Consider the following 18966-nt stretch of genomic DNA (forward strand, 5'->3'; position numbering starts at 1 on the left):
AGGAGGCTGCGGCGAGAAGGTTGTTTGTGCCTGGGAATTCGAGGCTGCAGTGAGCTATGATTGTGCCACTGCACTCTATCCTGGGCAACAGAGCGAGACCCTGTTTCTAAAAAAAAGAAAAAACCCAAAAAGAGTTTAAATGCTGTGTGAATTCTATCTCCACTAAACTGTTATTAAAAAAAAAAAAGTTGGGAGAAACTAACCAAGGAAGATGTGATTCTACTGCAAGCCCCACTTGTTCCTCGGTGGGGACCCAAAGCTGAGAGGGAACAAGCCTCCCCAGACCCTGAGGGCCCAGCCCGCCTGCCCCTCGCCAGGTGCCCCAAGCTACCCGGGCAGGGAGGCGGTGGGGGCCCCACCTTGTAGGCGTTCCTCCACTTGTCCTCCAGCAGCTCCTCGCTCTGGACCCTGCGGGCCAGGTGGTCCCCCAGGCCGGCCGTCACAATCTGTCGCAGGTAGGTCACCTGGCTCTCGGTGGGCGGCTGCATCTTGGGATCCACGAAGAGCTCAGCCTCGGGGCACACGGCATTGACTGAGGGGAGAACCAAGAGTGAGGTCGGTGGTGGCGAGGGCCGGAGCCAGCTCTGCCCTGACCTCCTAGAAAGTCCCAACCATGCTCAGTGCTCTAGCCTCAGCCACCTGCTTGTCTCAGCCCCTCCCCAGAGGCCACCAGCAGGACCCAAAGCCCCCAGCAGGCAGGATTGCAGCTGCCCCCCCATCCCCTCCTTCTCCCTTGGGACTAAGCCCCACGTCCTGCCTGGGCAGCAGAGCATTCTGCGAGATGGCCCTCCCCCAACACCCAGGTGGCCTCAGACTCAGTTCTGGTCCACGACGTGAAGAAGGAAGTTGTGGCTGGAGGAATTCCTAGGAACGTTCAATACAGGAACAGGACAGCCGGCGGGTGCCCTGGCCTCGTCCTTCCCTTCTCCTGCCTGGAAGGCAGAGGCGACTAAGCCTCCAACTACCTCCTCAGCCCACGAGGTGACCTTAGGATGGAAGGCACAGCGAATGACAGGAGGATGGCAGCAGAGAAACGCCCTGGGCTGCTGACTCAGTGACTTCTCTTCCTTGCAACAGTAAAGGTCTAATGTCACCAAGCCACTGTAACCAGTGCTGTCTGGAGGCTGGCTGCAATTCTAAGCTGCTGCACCTGGAATGGGGCTGCTCTGGAAAGCCACAGCCAGAAGGACACAGAGCATGGTGACAGGGCCACCACCATTCACCTGGCGCTGGGAGAAGGATCGGCCGGAAGAGAGCCATCAATTCTGGCATCAAACCCTGGGATCTGCTTAAATGGAAGGCAAATTCCCCACTAGCCTTGGGTACAAGAACGTGGCCTGCCCAGAAGAGACCCAGTGTCCACGCTGCCCTCTCTACACATGGTCCTCTTGACATATGTTGGAGGACATTTCCTTCCTCTCAAGCTTCCCTGGGTGTTGGTGGCAGGAAGTATTTGTGCTGCCGAGCTGAGGTAGAGTCCAGGGCAAGGCCTCACCCTTCTGCATGAGAAGGGTTTGGGGGACATGTGGGAGGGAAGAGGGGTCCAGGCCACAGCGGTGATGGAAAATGGCAGGGGGTATCGCCAGGGAGAAGGTGAAACTGAGCAACGACCTGGTGGGGGAGGGTGCAGGCTGGCAGCTCGAATCTGTTAGTGCCCTGCTCGTGTGCACATTCCCTCGTTCCTGGAAAAGCTCCCCACGTATTGATTTAGGGTTATAAATACATTTTGGTGTGTAGCAAGTTTGCAAACATGGACTCTACGGATCACTTTTTTAAACATTTCAAGTGCCTAGGTCAGGTTGCCCGCCGGGTGCAACGGCGTGCTGGCGCGGGGCCGTACCTGCGGTGGTCAGCTGGCCCCGCAGGCGCCGGATCTCCATCATGGCTTTGTACCGCAGCCCGTTGGCTTCGCAAAACTGGGGTGTGCAGCCGGCGTACTCGCAGGCTCCCACGGCGCCTGGGGGACAAAGAGGGGGCATGCTCTCTCTCTGACCCATCCCAGGCCTGGGTGACCCTCCCGCCACCCTCCACCAGGCAGGGCACAAACCCAGCAGCACCATGAGGTCGCCGAGCTTCAGAGAAGCCCCCTGCCCTGCCCAGGTCCTCTTCATCTGGGCCACCCGGGCCCGCTTGCTCTTCAGCCTGGCAAGCTCCTCGTCACTGGCCGCTGGTCTGCAAACACACATACATACTGCCTGGGCTGGGGCCTCGGCTGTGCTCAGGGCCTCAGCTGGGGGAACTCCTTTATTCATCGGGACAGGATCAGAGGCCTTGTGGGGTCACTGAAGAATGTAATTAAGGTATTAAGGTCCAGCTCAAAATTCACCATTGGCAGCCACCGCTGCACTGTTTTTTTTTTTTTTTTTTTTTGAGACGGAGTCTCGCTCAGTCACCCAGGCTGGAGTGCAGTGGCGTGATCTCGGTTCACTGCAAGTTCCACCTTCTGGGTTCACACCATTCTCCTGCCTCAGCCTCCCGAGTAGCTGGGACTACAAGCGCCCACCACCAGGCCCGGCTAATTTTTTGTATTTTTTTTTAGTAGAGACAGGGTTTCACCATGTTAGTCAGGATGGTCTCGATCTCCTGACCTCGTGATCTGCCCGTCTCGGCCTCCCAAAGTGTTGGGATTACAGGCGTGAGCCACCGTGCCCAGCCACTACACCATTTTTAAGTAATAAAAAACTCTGCAAACTGCTTAAATAGCCACCAAGGGTGGACTGGATAAATGAATGATGCCAGTGGCTTCCAAACCTGAAAGTAATACTAACACTTACATACGTGTCAGCCACGGCTCAAAGCGCTTTGCTTGTGTTAACTCATTTAATTCTACCAACAATCCAATTATTATCATCATCATCATCCCCATTTTCCAGACGGAGAAAATGAAGCTCAGAGCGGTACAGTCACTTGCCTAAGGTCACACAGCTCAGAATGGCAGAGGGAGATTTGAACCATACCTGAGCTCTCAGTCACCACGCTACAGAGCCTTGACACCAGCATCTCGCGGGAGTCTTAGAGATGCTGGGACCAGGAGATGCTGATGAGGGGATCTGGGAAGAGGCCAAGACACCCGGTTTTCAAGACCTTACATGTGATGGTTAATTTTGTGTCCACTTGACTGGGCAAAGGGATGCCCAGATAGCTAGTTAAGCCTTATTTCTGGGTGTGTCTTTGAATTGGTGACTGGCATAAAGCTACTGCCCTCCCCAGTGTGGGTGTGGGCCGCATACGATCCACTGAGGGCCCAAGTAGGCAGAGGAGGTGTGACTTCCGGCTCTGCTGACTGCGTGAGCTGGGTCTTCCCTGCCCTCAATGCTCCTGGTTCTTGGGCCTTCAGACCCCGACTGAAACTGACACCACTTTCTGTTTCTCCAGAGAACCCTATTATTCTCCCCCAAGGGATTCTGACGAATAGCTGGGATTAAAGGTGTCCATCACCATGCCCGCTTTTTGATTTTTAGTAGAGATGGGGTTTCACCATGTTGGCCAGGCTGGTCTCAAACTCCTGACCTCTCAAGTGATCTGCCTGCCTCGGCCTCCCAAGTGCTGGGATTACAGGCATGAGCCACCATGCCCGGCTAAAGCTGCTTTTGAAGTTCAGATGCACTGACCCTGAAAAGATACAGGACCATCTGATCTCATTTCCTCAAATTAAAACTCTGTCCGTGCAGAGCACAGGGAAAGGTCTGGAACTGCACTGGCCAATACGGCGGCCACTAGCCACATGTGGCTGTTTAAATTTAAACTATTAAAAATAAGTAAGGTTTTAAGTCAGTTTGTTGCCGTAACTGCCACATTTCACAGGCTGAGGCCACGTGTGTTTAGTGGCTGTGGTATGGAATGGCCCATGCAGTGACGTGGCCTAAAGCAAAGCTCCTGGTTAGGGTGGGTGGGACTGGGGAGGGGAGGTGGAGGAGGATAAACAAAGAAAAACCATCCAAATCTCAAAAGATTCCCCAGTGTCCACCTAACTGCCTTCCCAACTAGTGTCTGCTCTGTCACGTGACAAGATGGTCCAAATACAGGCAGATTGACCCTAAGGGAAGCAGCAGGCTTTGCACAAGATGCAGAGGCTCACAGAGTCGATGAAGTGACATTGTGGGCCTGCCTGTACCATTCACAGTGGACGAGAGATGGTGGCAGCAGAAGCCTGGCTCACAGCTGAGGGAGAGATGGTCAAAACTGATGGCGTGAAAGGCTGTTTCAGGAGGAATGATGTGAACGCTGAAGACTTACGAAGCCCTTGAGAAACTCAAGTTGCTTCCAGAAATTTCTGCAGAAATGACCCCTTTTATCATCAAGCTGCCAAGGGCAGATCTACGCAACAGGATGCCAGGAAATTATTAAATAATTGTTCATTCTAAGAATTAGCATGTAGTCATAATCTATAAGTAAATTTTGTTAAATACACAATGCACTAAACATACTTTCAACATTCTTTCAGTCTTAGTGTCACTTTTTTCTTTTTTTAGAGAAGGGTCTCACTCTGCTGCCCAGGCTAGAGTGCAGTGGCACAATCTCAGCTCACTGCAACCTCTACCTCCTGGGTTCAAATGATTCTTCTACCTCAGCCTCCCGAGTAGCTGGGACCACAGGCATGCACCACCACACCTGGCTAATTTTTGTATTTTTTTATACAGATGGGGTTTTACCATGTCCAGGCTAGTCTCAAACTCCTGATCTCAAGTCTCAGCCTACCACAGTGCTGGGATTACAGGCGTGAGCCACAGCGCCTCGCCTTAGTGACACTTTTCAAGGGTACTGCTTTTCCCTATTTTGGTCTATGTTTTAAATGGTTTCACTCAAAGTGTCCTTTTTTGGAATCTATGACCCTCTGATGATTGGGGGGACCCCCCATCTCCTAGTCTCCCTATTTGATGTGACGTATAAGGGGCAGCAGACAGGCACCAACACGGCCACTGCTGAGATCAGAATACAGAAGGGCTCAGAGAGAACGAGGGTCTTGCAGGCCACCCAACATGCCAGTGATTCCCTAGGAAGCCAGGGTGCAAGTCAGCTCTCAGCCCGGAGCCCCCGTCGGGACTGAGCTTGGCCCTGAGTGCCCAGCCGCTAACCTCGCACCTGTCCAGCTCCTCAAACAGCTCCCGCACCGTCATGCTGGCCACGATGGTGATGGCATAGGGCAGGCAGCCGTGTTGCCGGCTCAGCGCCAGCATCTTGGCGTAGCGGGGTGCCACGGGGAACGTGGCCATTGTCCGGCCCAGTGCAGTGATGGGGCAGCTCAGCCGGTTCTTCTGCAGTTGCTTCACCCTGGAGATGGAAGTGGTGGTGGCTGTGCTCTGAGAGGAGCTCTGGAGCCAGAGCTGGGAGGCCCCACGCTTGAGGCAGCTCAGGCCCAGCAAAAGGGAGAGAGGGCCCTGAACGGGGCAGGAACTGGGCTCTGCATCTCTTGGCCCTACCTTTCTGCTTTCTGGGGCGGTTGCAGGGCACCCAGTGCGATCAACAGCTCCTCGGCGGCAAGAAGGGCTTCCACGGAGGGGGGTGTTGGGAAGGGGAAGTTGATGACCTGGGACACAAGGAGACGTGGCGGGGACAGGGTGAATGCCAAGAAGCAAGTCCGGTGCTCCTGCTCCCTCTGTGGCAGGCACTCCCTCCAACCCCTCTCTCCGGGCTCAGCTCATGCCAGTGGGGACACAGGGACCTGAGGCACTCTCAAAGGCCAGGTCCCAATGGAACCCCAAAGCCTCCTTCACTCACTCACATCATCCATTCACTCAAACACACGTCCCAAGCACTGGCTAGGCACTGAGGGCTGTGCTTTGCCCCCACTGGGTGCTTTTTTTGGTTTTTAACAGACTATTATACTCATGAGGACTGAGCGTCATTTGACCAGGAGGGGCCACAGGTAGTCAGTGAGGCATAATATGAATAAACTGGCCCGGTGCGGTGGCTCACACCTGTAATCCCAGCACTTTGGGAGGCTGAGGCGGGCAGATCACCTGAGGTCAGGAGTTCGGGACCAGTCTGACCAATATGGTGAAACCCCCATCTCTACTAAAAATACAAAAATTAGCTGGGTATGGTGGCGCTTGTCTGTAGTCCCAGCTACTTGGGAGGCTGAGACAGGAGAATCACTTGAACCTGGGAGGTGTGGGTTTCAGTGAGCTGAGATCACAACACTGCACTCCAGCCTGGGTGATAGAGTGAGACCCCATCTCAAAATAGTAATAATAATGTGAATAAATTTAGCACAATAGCCAAAACACGGAAGCAACCCGTGCGTCTCTGAATGGAGGAGTGGATGAACAAAACGTGCGCCACCCATAAAATGGACGATGATTCAGCCGTGAAAAGGAGTGAAGCAGCGACACGCGCTACACCACGGATGGACCTTGAGAACATCACACTCAGGGAAAGATGCTGGGCACAAAGGCCACGCGTTGTAGGATCCCATCTGCATGAAATGTCCCAAACTGGCAAATCCATGGAGAGGAGTGGGCACAGGGGCCAGGGAGCTGGGAGGTGGTGACAGATAAAGGGTACACGCTTCCTTTCTGGGGTGATGAAAATGGCCATGGTGGTGATGTTTGCACAACTTTGTGAACACACTGGAAACTACTGACCCACACACTTTCAATGGGTGACTGTGTGGTGCCTGAACTCTATCTCAATAAAGCTAGAGGCGGGGTGGTGAGCCTGCAGCAGGCACGCAGGTAGGGAGGCAATGCTAGGAACCCAGGTCTGGGGGAAGGCAGGTGGGGGCCTGCTCTGGAGCTGACTCAAGAGCCAGGGGAAGCCACTGTGGAGTTCCTACAGAGTGGACTTGATGTCACTTGTGGGAGGCACTCCCAACAGTGCTCCCAGCCACACTGAGCTCCCAGCCCAGCCCTGAAACTTTTTATCCACGTGACCCACAGTCAGGCCTGTCTCAGTGTCTCAGGCTCCTCATCTGGAAAATGGGGTGATAACACTAGTAACTCCCTCCTAGAGTGGCTGGGAGGATAACCTGAGGTCACACGTGTAGAACGCCCAGCACACACTTGGCATCCGTGATTCTTTTCTTTTCTTTTTTTTTTTTTTTGTGTGATATGGAGTCTTGCTATGTCACCCAGGCTGGAGTGCAACGGCGTGATCTCGGCTCACTGCAACCTCTGCCTCTCGGGTTCAAGAATTCTCCTGCCTCAGCCTCCTGAGTAGCTGGAACTACAGGTGCCCACCACCACGCCTGGCTAATTTTTATATTTTTAGTAGAGACGGAGTTTCACCATATTGGCCAGGCTGGTCTTGAGCTCCTCATGTTGTGATCCGCCCGCCTCGGCCTCCCAAAGTGCTGTGAGCCAATGCACCCGGCCTTTTTTTTTTTTTTTGGGGGATGGAGTCTTGCTCTGTCTCCCAGTCTGGAGTGCAATGGCATGATCTTGGCTCACTGCAACCTCTGCCTCCCAGGTTCAAGTGATTCTCCTGTCTCAGCCTCCCAAGTAGCTGGGATTATAGGCACCTGTCACCACACCTGGCTTTTTTTTTTTTTTTTTTTTTGGAGATGGAGTCTTGCCCTGTCACCCAGGCTGGAGTGCAATGGCGCAATCTCGGCTCACTGCAACCTCCGCCTCCTGGGTTCAAGTGATTATCCTGCCTCAGCCTCCCGAGTAGCTGGGACTACAGGCGTGTGCCACCATACCCAGCTAATTTTTTGTATCTTTACTAGAGACGGGGTTTCACCTTGTTGGCCAAGCTGGTCTTGAACTCCTGACTTTGTGATCCACCTGCCTTGGCCTTCCAAAGTGCTGAGATTACAGGTGTGAGCCACTGCGCCCAGCCTCCCTGGCTAATTTTTTTTTTGTATTTTTAGTAGAGACGGGGTTTTGCCATGTTAGCCAGGCTGGTCTCAAATTCCTGACCTCAACTAATCCACATGCCTCAGCCTCCCAAAGTGCTGGGATTACAGGTGTGAGCCACCGTGCCCGGCCAGCACCCATGATTTTTATTAGGTGAAAAAATCAAGCCCAAAGCAGCATGTAAAATATCACACAATATTCAGAAAACCAAAGTAATAAAGTACAGGATGTTATGTGTTTGGAAACATAACTGGGACACAGGTCACAAATGGTGGACAGTGGGATGGGCTTCACCTTCTCCCTGATGATCTCAAGTATCTGAAGTTTTTATAATTTTGAACCTATTAACATCTAGAAAAATTAGTGAGCACAGATGTTTAAAAGGCACTAGGAGACCATGTGGGTTCTGTCACTTATTAGATGTGTGTCCCTGGACAAAAACCTTCACTTCCCTGCCTCTGTTTCCTCATCAGTTAAATGGGGATCTGAATGCCCACAGGACAGCACGCAGCATGGCACGGGGCACTGCCTGGCTCAGCCTGCCCTGGAGCAGGGGAGGGAGGGTGACCCTAGAGGGATCCCCCTCCACTGGAGGACTGGGTTGGAGAAGGCTGCTGCCAGGAAGAGCTGGCAGCACGTTCTGCACACCCCACGGACGGATAGTACAAGAACAGCGTGCAGGACCCTGCTGCCTCTATTCCAGGCAGCCATCCCCTGGGTGCCCACGGGGGATGCAGCACTGGGGAGGCAGCGGTCACAGAAGCCCAGAAGCCCTAGGAGCACCTGCTGATGCACTGTTGTGTAAGCAGCTGCCGCAGGCCAGGCACCAGCAGACCCAGCTCTGGGCTCCCTGCCTCAGGGAATGGGAGGTGGCCCACTGGGGTGGCTGAGAGCAGGGCTGGGGGCAGCAACTGACCTTTTCAATGTTGAGAGCTTTCATTTGAAGGATTAAGTCTTCAACAGGCCTCCGGGTGATTTCTGGAGGAGGAAACTGCTCGAAGTCACCAAAAACCGCAGATGAATACAGCCTGGACAAAGAGAAACCGGGACAACAAACACAAAACTCACACCAAAAACCACAGATGAATACAGCCTGGGCAGAGAGAAACAGGGACAACAAACACAAAACTCACACCAAAAACCACAGATGAATACAGCCTGGGCAGACAGAAACTGGGACAACAAACACAAAACTCACACCAAAAACCACAGATGAGTACAGCCTGGGCAGAGAGAAACCGGGACAACAAACACAAAACTCACACCAAAAACCACAGATGAATACAGCCTGGGCAGAGAGAAACAGGGACAACAAACACAAAACTCAGCACGCCACTGGGACTGGATCTCAACCTGACACCAGGCACGGTGCTTCACCTCTTTCTGCCTTGTTCTCCTCACCTGTGAAATGCAGCTCAAATTGCAGCTGCCTGGTAAGGAATTGGTGAAAATTAATTAGATATTATTCCACGGGCTGGGTGTGGCGGCACACACCCGTAATCCCAGCACTTTGGAAGGCTGGGGCAGGCGGATCACTTGAGGTTAGGAGTTCGAGACCAGCCTGGCCAACATGGGGAAACCCCATCTCTACTAAAAATACAAAAATTAGCCAGGCATGGTGGCGTGCATCTGTAGTCCCAGCTACTCGGGAGGCTGAGGCAGGAGAATCACTTGAACCCAGGAGGCAAAGGTTGCGGTGAGCCAGATGGCACCACTGTACTCCAGCCTGGGCGACAGAGCGAGACTCCGTCTCAAAACCAAGAGAAAAGGTATTATTCCATGTAGAGTACTTAAAACAGGGGATGGTGCATAGCACTCTACACTTTAACTACAGTTACTTCTTACTGGTTTTCTTTGTAAATTTTCTAAATTTTCTACTTTTGTAATTAACATGTAGCCCTGACAAAAGGAACAGCAATAAAGCTATTTATTACATACACGCACACACACACACACACACACACACACACAATTACAGCACACGGATTAGGAGAAAATATTTGTCAATGACACATCTGATTAGGATCTAATATCCAGATTATATAAAGAACTTTTTTTTTTTTTTTTGAGATGAAGTCTCGCTCTGTCGCCCAAGCTGGAGTGCAGGGGCGTGATCTTGGCTCACTGCAACCTGTGCCTCCCAGGTTCAAGTGATTCTCCTGCCTCAGCCTCCCAAGTAGCTGGGATTACAAGTGCATGCCACCATGCCCAGCTAATTTTTGTATTTTTAGTAGAGACAGGGTTTCACTATGTTGGCCAGGCTGGTCTTGAACTCCTGACCTTGTGATCTGCCCACCTCAGCCTCCCAAAGTGCTGGGATTACAGGCGTGAGCCACCACGCCTGGCCTAAAGAACTCTTACAGATCAACAATAAAAGGACAAATAATCTAATTAAAAAATGAGCAAAAGATCTGAAGAGGCAGTTCCCTAGGAAGATGCATAAAGGGCCAATAAGCACATGAAAAGAGGCCATCATTAGTCATTAGGGAAACGTAAACCAAAGCCACAATGTGATACCACTTCACACCCACTAGGAGAGCTAGGCTCAAAAATACTGAAGCTTTCATATTAAAAAAAGTAAGGGTGGGGGAGGTAGGGCCACATGTTCTCAGGACCTCGGCAGGGCTGTGTGTGACAGGATATAGTCACACATTAAAACCAAACCAAACAAAAAAAAACCTGAAGCCAGGCACAGTGTCACGTGCCTCTACTCCCAGCTACTTGGGAGGCTGAGGCGGTAAGACTGTTTGAGCCCAGGAGGCGGAGGCTGCAGTGAGCTATACTTGTGCCACTGAACTCCAGCCTGAGCAACAGAGTGAGATTTTGTTTCTCAAAAAAACCCCAGCAAAACAAAAATATTAAAAATAAGTGTTGGTGCTGGCCAGGTGCAGCGGTTCATGCCTATAATCCCAGCACTTTGGGAAGCCGAGGCAGGTGTTCAAGACCAGCCTGGCCAACACGGTGAAACCCTGTCTCTACTAAAAATCTAAAAATTGGCCGGGCGCCGGGGCTCATGCCTGTAATCCCAGCACTTTGGGAGGCTGAGGCAGGTGGATCACCTGAGGTCAGGAGTTCGATAGACCAGCCTGGCCAACATGGTGAAACCCCATCTCTACTAAAAATACAAAAATTAGCTGGGTGTGGTGGTGGGCACCTGTAATCTCAGCTACTTGGGAGGCTGAGGCAGGAGCATTGCTGGAATCCTAGAGGCGGAGGTTGCAGTGAGCTGAGATTGAGCCATTGCATTCTAGCCCAGGCTGACAACAGCGAGACTCAGTCTCAAAAACAAAACAAACAAACAAACAAAAAAATTATACGGACATGGTGGCGCATGCCTATCACTCCAGCTACTTGGGAGGCTAAGGCAGGAGAATTGCTTGAACCCAGGAGATGGAGGTTGCAGTGAACTGAGATTGCACCACTGCACTCCAGCCTGGGTGACAGAGCGAGATTCCATCTCAAAAAAAATAAAATAAAAAAGTGCTGGAGAGGATGTGAAAAAACTGAAACCCTCATTCACTGTTGGTAGGTGTGTAAAATGGGGCAGCTGCTGTGGAAAACAGTTTGGTGGTTCCTCAGTAAGTTAAACCCAGAGTTGCCATACAGCCCAGCGGTTCTCTTAGGTTCCACTGCAAGAGCAATGAAAACGGAGCCAGACAAATCCTTGCACCTGAGTGTTCAGAGCAGCACTATCCACAATAGCCAAGAAGTGAAAACAACCAAACGTCCACCAGCTGATGAACAGACAAACAAAACTCGGCACATCCATATGGTGTGGTATCATTCAGCCACGGCCAGGAATGGGGTACTGACACCTGCCACCCAGAGTGAGCCTTGAAAACTCACCGTGCTGAGCGGCAGAGGCCAGACACGAGGGGCCACACTTTGTATAACTTTATTGCATTTATCTGAACTGCCCACAACAGGCACATCCCTAGAGACAAAAACTAGTGGACTGATGCTTGCCGCAGGCTGGGGCGGGGAAGAAGTGGGGGTGACTGCAGTGGTCACGGGGTTTCTTTTTGGGTTGATGGGAAGTTCTGACATTGATTGTGGTGATGGTTGCACAACTCCGTGACTGTCCTAAAAACGCCTGGATTGTACACTTTAAAATTATGCACTTTATGGTATGTGAATTATATCCTGATCAAGCTGTTAACAAACAAACAGCACTCAAGAGCTGGGCCTGACCTCAGTAGCAGAATAAAGAAACAGTGGCCGGGCACGGTGGCTCACGCCTGTGATCCCAACACTTTGGGAGGCCGAAGCAGGCGGATCACGAGGTCAGGAGATCGAGACCATCCTGGCTAACACGGTGAAAACCCATCTCTACTAAAAATACAAAAAAAAAAAAAAAAAAAATTAGCCGGGCGTGGTGGCGGGCGCCTGTAGTCCCAGCTACTCGGGAGGCCGAGGCAGGAGAATGGCGTGAACCCGGGAGGCGGAGCTTGCAGTGAGCCGAGACTGCGCCACTGCACTCCAGCCTGAGCGACAGAGCGAGACTCGTCTCAAAAAAAAAAAAAAAAAAAGTGCGAGTAGGCCAGGCACGGTGGCTCACCTGAGGTCAGGAGTTCGAGACCAGTCTGGCCAACATGGTGAAACCCCGTCTCTACTAAAAATACAAAAATTAAAATAAATAAATAAATATAATAAAAATACAAAAATTAGCTGGGCATGGTGGCGCACACCTGTAATCCCAGCTACTTGGGAGGCTGAGGCAGGAGAATTGCTTGAACGCAGGAGGTGGAGGTTGCAGTGAGTTGAGATCATGCCATTGCACTCCAGCCTGGGTGACAAGAGTGAAACTGCATCTCAAAAAAAAAAAAAAAAAAAAAAAAGAAATAGTGTGAGTATCTGAAAGCCAGCAAAAGGGCGGTGGAGCACCCCAAAGTCACAGGGGCCCAGCAGGACACGGGACACACTACAGATGGAGGTGGGGTCAGCGTCCTTCCCCTGTTCCTCAGTGGCTATTGCAAGGCGGCACCAACGTCCCTGAGGAGGAGCCTGGGTGACCCACCTGTAGCAGTGGCCGGGCTCTGTCCGTCCTGCTCTGCCCGCTCGCTGGTCAGCTGATGCCTGGGAGACCCAGGTGACACGGAAGGAGGACACGCCGGTGACACGGTCGTAGTAGCGCTTCTTAACCTTCCCACAGTCCACCACATACTTGATGCCAGGGATGGTGAGAGACGTCTCGGCCACATTGGTGGCCACAACACACAACCGAGTCCCCTCCGGTGGAGGCTTAAAGACCTAGGATTCAGGGAAGGGATGGCAGGAAAACACCAGAATCAGGAAAGAAATCATGGAATGGAGGCTCAAGGACAAAGCCAGCCAGGCTGGTGTGCTGGAGAGGTAGCAAGGACAAGCCATCCCATCTGGGACCCAGTGCCTTGGGGGAGGGTTCCCTATTCTCCAAAACTACCCCAATATTCCTCAAAACTCTGGGGATGCTGATCAAACAGCAGATGGAGAGGACCACCAAGGGCTTGACCAACCCCACTGCAATGCCCTTAAAAGTGCCCCAAAAGCTGGGCACCGGCCCAGCACGGTTACCTGTGCTTGCTTCTCTGGGGCCAGCAGAGAGTACAGCGGGAGCACGTGAAGCGGGAGGGAGGCATCCGGCTGCTCACCTGGAGGGAAAGCAGAGGTCACTGGCACCCAGGCCGGGACAGATGCCCACAGGCAGGAGCTGGCCACAGCGGCCCTGTGCCCACAGGCTGCTCCACCAGAGCTCCTTTCTTTGCCCTGCTGCAGAGGCTCCCCTTGGGACCAGCCAGGCCAAGCCTGGGGGGACTGCTGAGAGGTTCCCAGGGGCTCTCTTGTCTCTGCTGCCCTGAACTGGATCTGAACCCTTGTGCTGCACAATCTCCTCCTCCAAACCCCTGGGATGGATCCCGGGGGCCTGACTCCGCTCCTCGTGTCCTGGCAGCATTGTGGTGGGGTCAGGCTGAGCCTGTTCTGGGGTACTCTCTGCTGCTCCACTCAGCCCCTGGCTGGGCACAGCAGGGCACTGGGTCCACCTACATTCAGGGGGCCCCTGCAAGCACATGGAGCTGGGCAACACCCCTGGGCCCTGGAGGCCTGCGTCCCTCAGCAAAGGGGTTGGCAGCCCCCATTATATTCAACATGGCAAATGTTCGAGGCCTCCTCATGCCGGGCAGTTTCAAGAACTCAGGAAGCATCGGGGACAAAACTGCTAGAACCCCAGCTCCTGGGGGGCCCACAAGGGCTCTGGGTACATCCTCAGGGCAGAGCTAATGAACGTGAGCAGGAAGCGGTGCTAGGGCCACACCTTCATCTTGCCCGCCATCCCCCAGGTCCAGATCGAGGTCGGAGTCCAGGGCCCCCTCTTCCTCATCCACTTCTGCCTCCCTGTCCTCATCGCCTTCGCCTGCCGGTAACACCGAGTAATGATCCAAGTTGATCTGGGGCAGCACCTACGGCGAACAAGACATAGACACCTGGGCTGCAGGGATCCTGGATGTGAGGACGCGGCATGTGCAGGAAGACAGGTGCCCTCGCGTGGAAGCCCCAGTCCACACCCATGGGCCGTGCAACCTGGGGCAGGCCACATAATTCTCTCTTCCTGCCTGAGTTTCCCCACCTAAACATTGGGGACTATCATAGACCTTGTCTCTCAGGCTGGTGGGAGGGTTGTGTGAACACACGTGAGGAACCTGGATCGCTGCCTGACACATCGGTAGTGCAACAGGCAAGTCAGAGACCGCTGAGTGCTTACGCTACTGTCACGGACCACAAGACCCATGGTGCCTTCACGCAGAGGCTAGAGGAAAGCCCCTCCCAGCCCAGTCATCCCAGAGTAGCTGGGAGTACAGGTGCACGCCACCATGCCTGGCTAATTTTGTATTTTTAGTAGAGACAGGGTTTCGCCATGTTGGTCAGGCTGGACTTGAACTCCTGACCTCAGGTGATCCACCTGCCTCAGTCTCCCAAAGTGCTGGGATTACAGGCATAGCCACCACGCCCGGCCTTCTTTTCCTTTTCTGAGACAGAGTCTCGCTCTGTTGCCCAGGCTAGAGTGCACTGGGGCCATCACAGCTCACTGCAGCCTTGACCTCCTGGGCTCAGATGGTTCTCCCGCCTCAGCCTCTGAGCAGCTGGGACCACAGGCATGCGCCACTGCACTGGATTAATCTAAAAAATTTTTTGTAGAGACATGGTCTCACCATGTTGTCCAGGCTGGTCTCAAACTCTAGGCCTCAAGCGATCCTCCCACCTTGGCCTCCCAAAGTGCTGTAATTACAGGCGTGAGCCACTGTGCCCGACCAGGAACTGGATTTTTAATTTCATTTGATTCCAATTACACTGAAACCTAAGCAGCCACATGGGGCTGGCAGCCGCCATCCTGGACAACGCAGCCTTACTCTCCAGGAGTCCCTGCCAGCCCCCCACATACCTCGGCCCGCGCCTTCTTGGCCCTGGCCCTCGACTTCTTAAACTTCCGCATTTCCTCCGCCGAGTCTTTCTGATCGTCGTCCTTTTCTGGGAGAGGGGCAGGTTGGGGAGAAAGGTGTCTGTGGCCGGCATGGTCGCCAGTACGCTGCTCTTTGTTGTTCAAGGCACGGCCACTCAGTGGTGGCCATTTATTCGGGGGTGAGGTGGGGGACGGCAAAGGTGCTGATGCTTCCAGAGGGAAGCTCAGAGGCGGGAGCTGCACCCCAGCCAGGGAGCACGGGGCCAAGCCCAGCTGCTCAGGGCAGAGCGCTGGTCGGGGCGTCCTCTTTACCTTGTGGCCGGGCTCTGGAGGGTGGGAAAGCCTTTCTGAGCCTGCGGCACAGCGCATGCACCTCAGCCTGCCCCGTCAGGAACACCAGGATGCCACCTGTGGAAAGAATGGGCCCCTCTGTTATCCATCAGTCACTCACAAACATTTGCTTAGCAAGGAGCACCTGCCAAGCCATGCTCTGAGAGGCGGGGTTCCAGGGATAATGGGGGAGGACAGGAGTACACAGACATAGATGAGCAGGGGGCAGCACCCCCAGACTGAAGGAGCTGCCGCCAGGGAGTTCAACAAACATGGCGACCGCACAGCCCAGCAGCGCCACTCCCAGGAACAGACCCAAAAGCCCTGAGAAGCGTGCTCACGCAGAACCCTGCACACCACCCTCGCGACAGCGACAGCGCCGCGGCTGCCCTGAGACCCGAGGCTGCAGGAAGCCTCACTGCTCAAGCTCCCACCTCACCTCCGGCCAGCCCCAGTCTCCCAGAGAATGGATGGGAGCCCCGAAAGGCCGTAAGCAGAGCAAGGACAGAGCATCATGAAGCGGCGACCTTGGCTTCCTTGAAGTACGAGGTCAAGCTTGTTGGGAAGCACCCCCATGGCTCCTTGCCTCCCTAACATGAAGAAAGCCAGCCTTGGGCCCGAATTCGGCACACAAGAGTCTCTGGCTAGGCCGGGTGCAGTGGCTCACACCCGTAATTCCAGCACTTTGGGAGGCTGAGGCAGGCAGCTCACCTGAGGTCAGGAGTTCGAGACCAGCCTGGCCAACATGATGAAACCCCATCTCTACTAAAATACAAAAAATTAGCCGGGCGTGGCAGTGTGCGACCAGTGTGGGACCTGTAATCCCAGCTACTTGGGAGGCTGAGGCAGGAGAATCACTTGAACCCGGGAGGCAGAGGTTGCAGTGAGCCAAGATCCGCCACTGCACTCCAGCCTGGGCAACAAGAGTAAAACTCCGTCTTAAAAAAAAAGTCTGGCTGGAAGCTATCACAATCTATTCACACAGAAAGGTCACATCCATTTCAGTAACATGAGGTGGGTAACGGAGCAGGTATGATGGGGACAAGGCAGAACTGTGAAGGGTATCTGTGACTCTCGAGGGGATGTGCCTGTTCCCCTGCAGTGTCTATGATCACCTGCCAGCACTGGCCTGGGCCCTGTGGGTTTTTCTGCTTATCAGATAGGGACAGATGGCAAACTCCACCATCTGGTAGCTGCTGAAGCCTCATAGTATTTTGAGTGGAATAAGGCAGGACAGGTGTTGTGAACGCTCTGGAATAAGTGAGGAAGCTGAGGCCTGGCAGGGACAAGGGACTTTTCTGAGCCACTTGGAGATGGGCCCTCCCACACTCGTGCCTTCAGCGAGGGTTTAGGAAGAGAGGCTTCTTTCCCCTGACCCGGCCAGGGCCTCACCTGCGGGCAGCATCCGGTGGATCTTGCAGACCTTCCGGAAGCACTCGCCGCTGTAGTCTTCCAGCGGCGTCCGCTTGTTGAAATGCACAGTCACTGGGAACTGCCTGGATTCCACCTGTGGGATGCCCAGGAAAGCATGGGGAGTGGGGGGCACGAGCTTCGGCCCAGGGCTGCCTTCCCTTTCCCCATTATTCCGAATCAAGGTTTCTAACACCCCCTCCAAGCTGCTGTCAATCCCCAACGTGACCAAGTGAGGTCTCTCAGGAGGCTCCCGACACCAGGGTGTCCTTGTGCCGTCCAAGCTCACAGAGGACATGGGACCCTGTGTTACCTTGATGACTGGTGGCGGCTTGGCGAAGAGCCGCGAGTTCTGGGTGAAGTCCTCCACGCGCAGCGTGGCTGACATGATGAGCAGCTTGAGTGGCAGGTTCCTCTGCGGGAGGACAGGCTCAGTGACCGCGGCCCCAGGACCGCAGGTGGGTCTGAAGCCTGGGAAATCGGCATGGGGGTACCCTGCTGCCCACCCCGTTTCCAGCCCCCATCCTCTGCCCCTTTCTGGATGCCAAAGGCTCCTTGGAGAAAGTGAGTCAATAGCGGGACCTGCCGCTCCCAGGGTGGTGGCTTGTTCCAGGGGGTCTTTCAGAGTCAGGCTTTGATGGTGGAATATGAGGCAGGTGGGCTGAGACTGGGGCCCACCCAACCCAGCTCCCACCTGACACCAAGATTCACTGAGTGTCTGTTCCAGGGGCTCAGGGAGGAGCTGCCTGATTCTCTGGGGTCTGTGGGGGGGTGGGAGGGAGCTCCCGGGAGCTCCCTGGTCCCCAGGCCGCTCAGCAATGCCTCATGGCCTCATGGTAAGCTCTGCTTCAAGCTCTTGCTGCCTTTGCTGCTATGAAACCCCAAACCCAGAAGCTAAGGAGTGGCCAGAGCACCTCTGTGGGAGGCATGACACCCAGCACAGGCCCCTCTCTTGCCCCACAGTGACCGTCCCTGTCTGCCTCACCCCCGTGCCTTCCTGACCCCACTTCACCCTCTCTGCTTGGCCACTCTAGACTCCCTGATGGCCCCCAAAGACATAAACCAAGACCACAGTGAGGTGTCACTGTCCACCCACACGGATGTCTAGAATAACAGAAATGGAAAATGACAAGTGCTGGCAGGATGTGGAGAAACTGGAAGCTCTGACATTGCTGGTGGGGAAGTACCATGGAATTCTGCAGCCACTGTGGGAAATCATTTGCAAATGGTCACACACAGAGTGACCATGATCCAGCTTCTTGGGAGGCTGAAGCAAAAGGATTCCTTAAGCCCAGAAGGTTGGGGTTGCAGTGAGCTGTGATTGCACCACTGCACTCCAGCCTCAGTGACAATGAGACCCTGCCTTGAAACAAAAACAAAAACAAACAAAAACCACCACCACAAAAAACTGTAAAAGGCACAGCGTTTCTTTTTGTTTTTTTCAGATGAAGTCTCGCTTTCTCACCCAGGCTGGAATGCAGTGGCGTGATCTCGGCTCACTGCAAGCTCCACCCGCTGGGTTCAAGTCATTCTCCTGCCTCAGCCTCCCGAGTAGCTGAGATTACAGGTGTGCGCCACCAGGCCTGGCTAATTTTTCGTTTTTTTAGTAGAGACAGGGTTTCACCATGTTGGCCAGGCTGGTCTTGAACTCCTGACCTCAAGTGATCCACTCGCCTCAGCATCCCACAGTGCTGGGATTACAGGCGTGAGCCACCGTGCCCGGCCTAGGGTTTCTTTTTGGATTGATGAGTGACAAAATATAAAACTGTGGTGATGGTTGCACACTCTGTGGACTAAAAGCCACTGAATTGTATATTTGAACAGATTAATGATATGAAATGTGAATCACAGCCCAATAAAGCTTGTTACCAAAAGAAAAAAGGCACCAGGCAGACGCCCGCCTCAGGACCTTTGCACTGCTCTCCTCCAGTCAGACTTCTCCTCGCTCTGCGATGCACCCCACTCACTCCCTCCCTCATTCAGCCTTCAACTTGA

At 53.7% G+C, this 18966-nt stretch overlaps 1 protein-coding gene across 3 annotated transcripts in view; it reads right to left on the minus strand.

The window, feature by feature from the left end:
- Nucleotides 1–18966, minus strand: part of DHX37 (DEAH-box helicase 37) — a 42864-nt gene that overhangs the window by 5169 nt on the left and 18729 nt on the right. For all 3 annotated transcript variants that reach the window (XM_054443828.2, XM_054443827.2, XM_054443825.2), the window contains exons 9-21: nt 17285–17386; nt 16954–17068; nt 15544–15639; nt 15214–15299; nt 14089–14233; nt 13350–13426; nt 12814–13046; nt 8713–8824; nt 5421–5527; nt 5083–5271; nt 2048–2172; nt 1841–1957; nt 360–532 (exon numbers count right to left, since the gene is read on the minus strand). In XM_054443828.2, the coding sequence (XP_054299803.1) occupies nt 360–532; nt 1841–1957; nt 2048–2172; nt 5083–5271; nt 5421–5527; nt 8713–8824; nt 12814–13046; nt 13350–13426; nt 14089–14233; nt 15214–15299; nt 15544–15639; nt 16954–17068; nt 17285–17386 (1677 nt within the window). The remainder of the gene's footprint in view (nt 1–359; nt 533–1840; nt 1958–2047; nt 2173–5082; nt 5272–5420; nt 5528–8712; nt 8825–12813; nt 13047–13349; nt 13427–14088; nt 14234–15213; nt 15300–15543; nt 15640–16953; nt 17069–17284; nt 17387–18966) is intronic.

This window comes from Pongo pygmaeus, chromosome 10 (assembly GCF_028885625.2).
Source record: "Pongo pygmaeus isolate AG05252 chromosome 10, NHGRI_mPonPyg2-v2.0_pri, whole genome shotgun sequence".
In the NCBI taxonomy this organism is placed as follows: domain Eukaryota; kingdom Metazoa; phylum Chordata; class Mammalia; order Primates; family Hominidae; genus Pongo; species Pongo pygmaeus.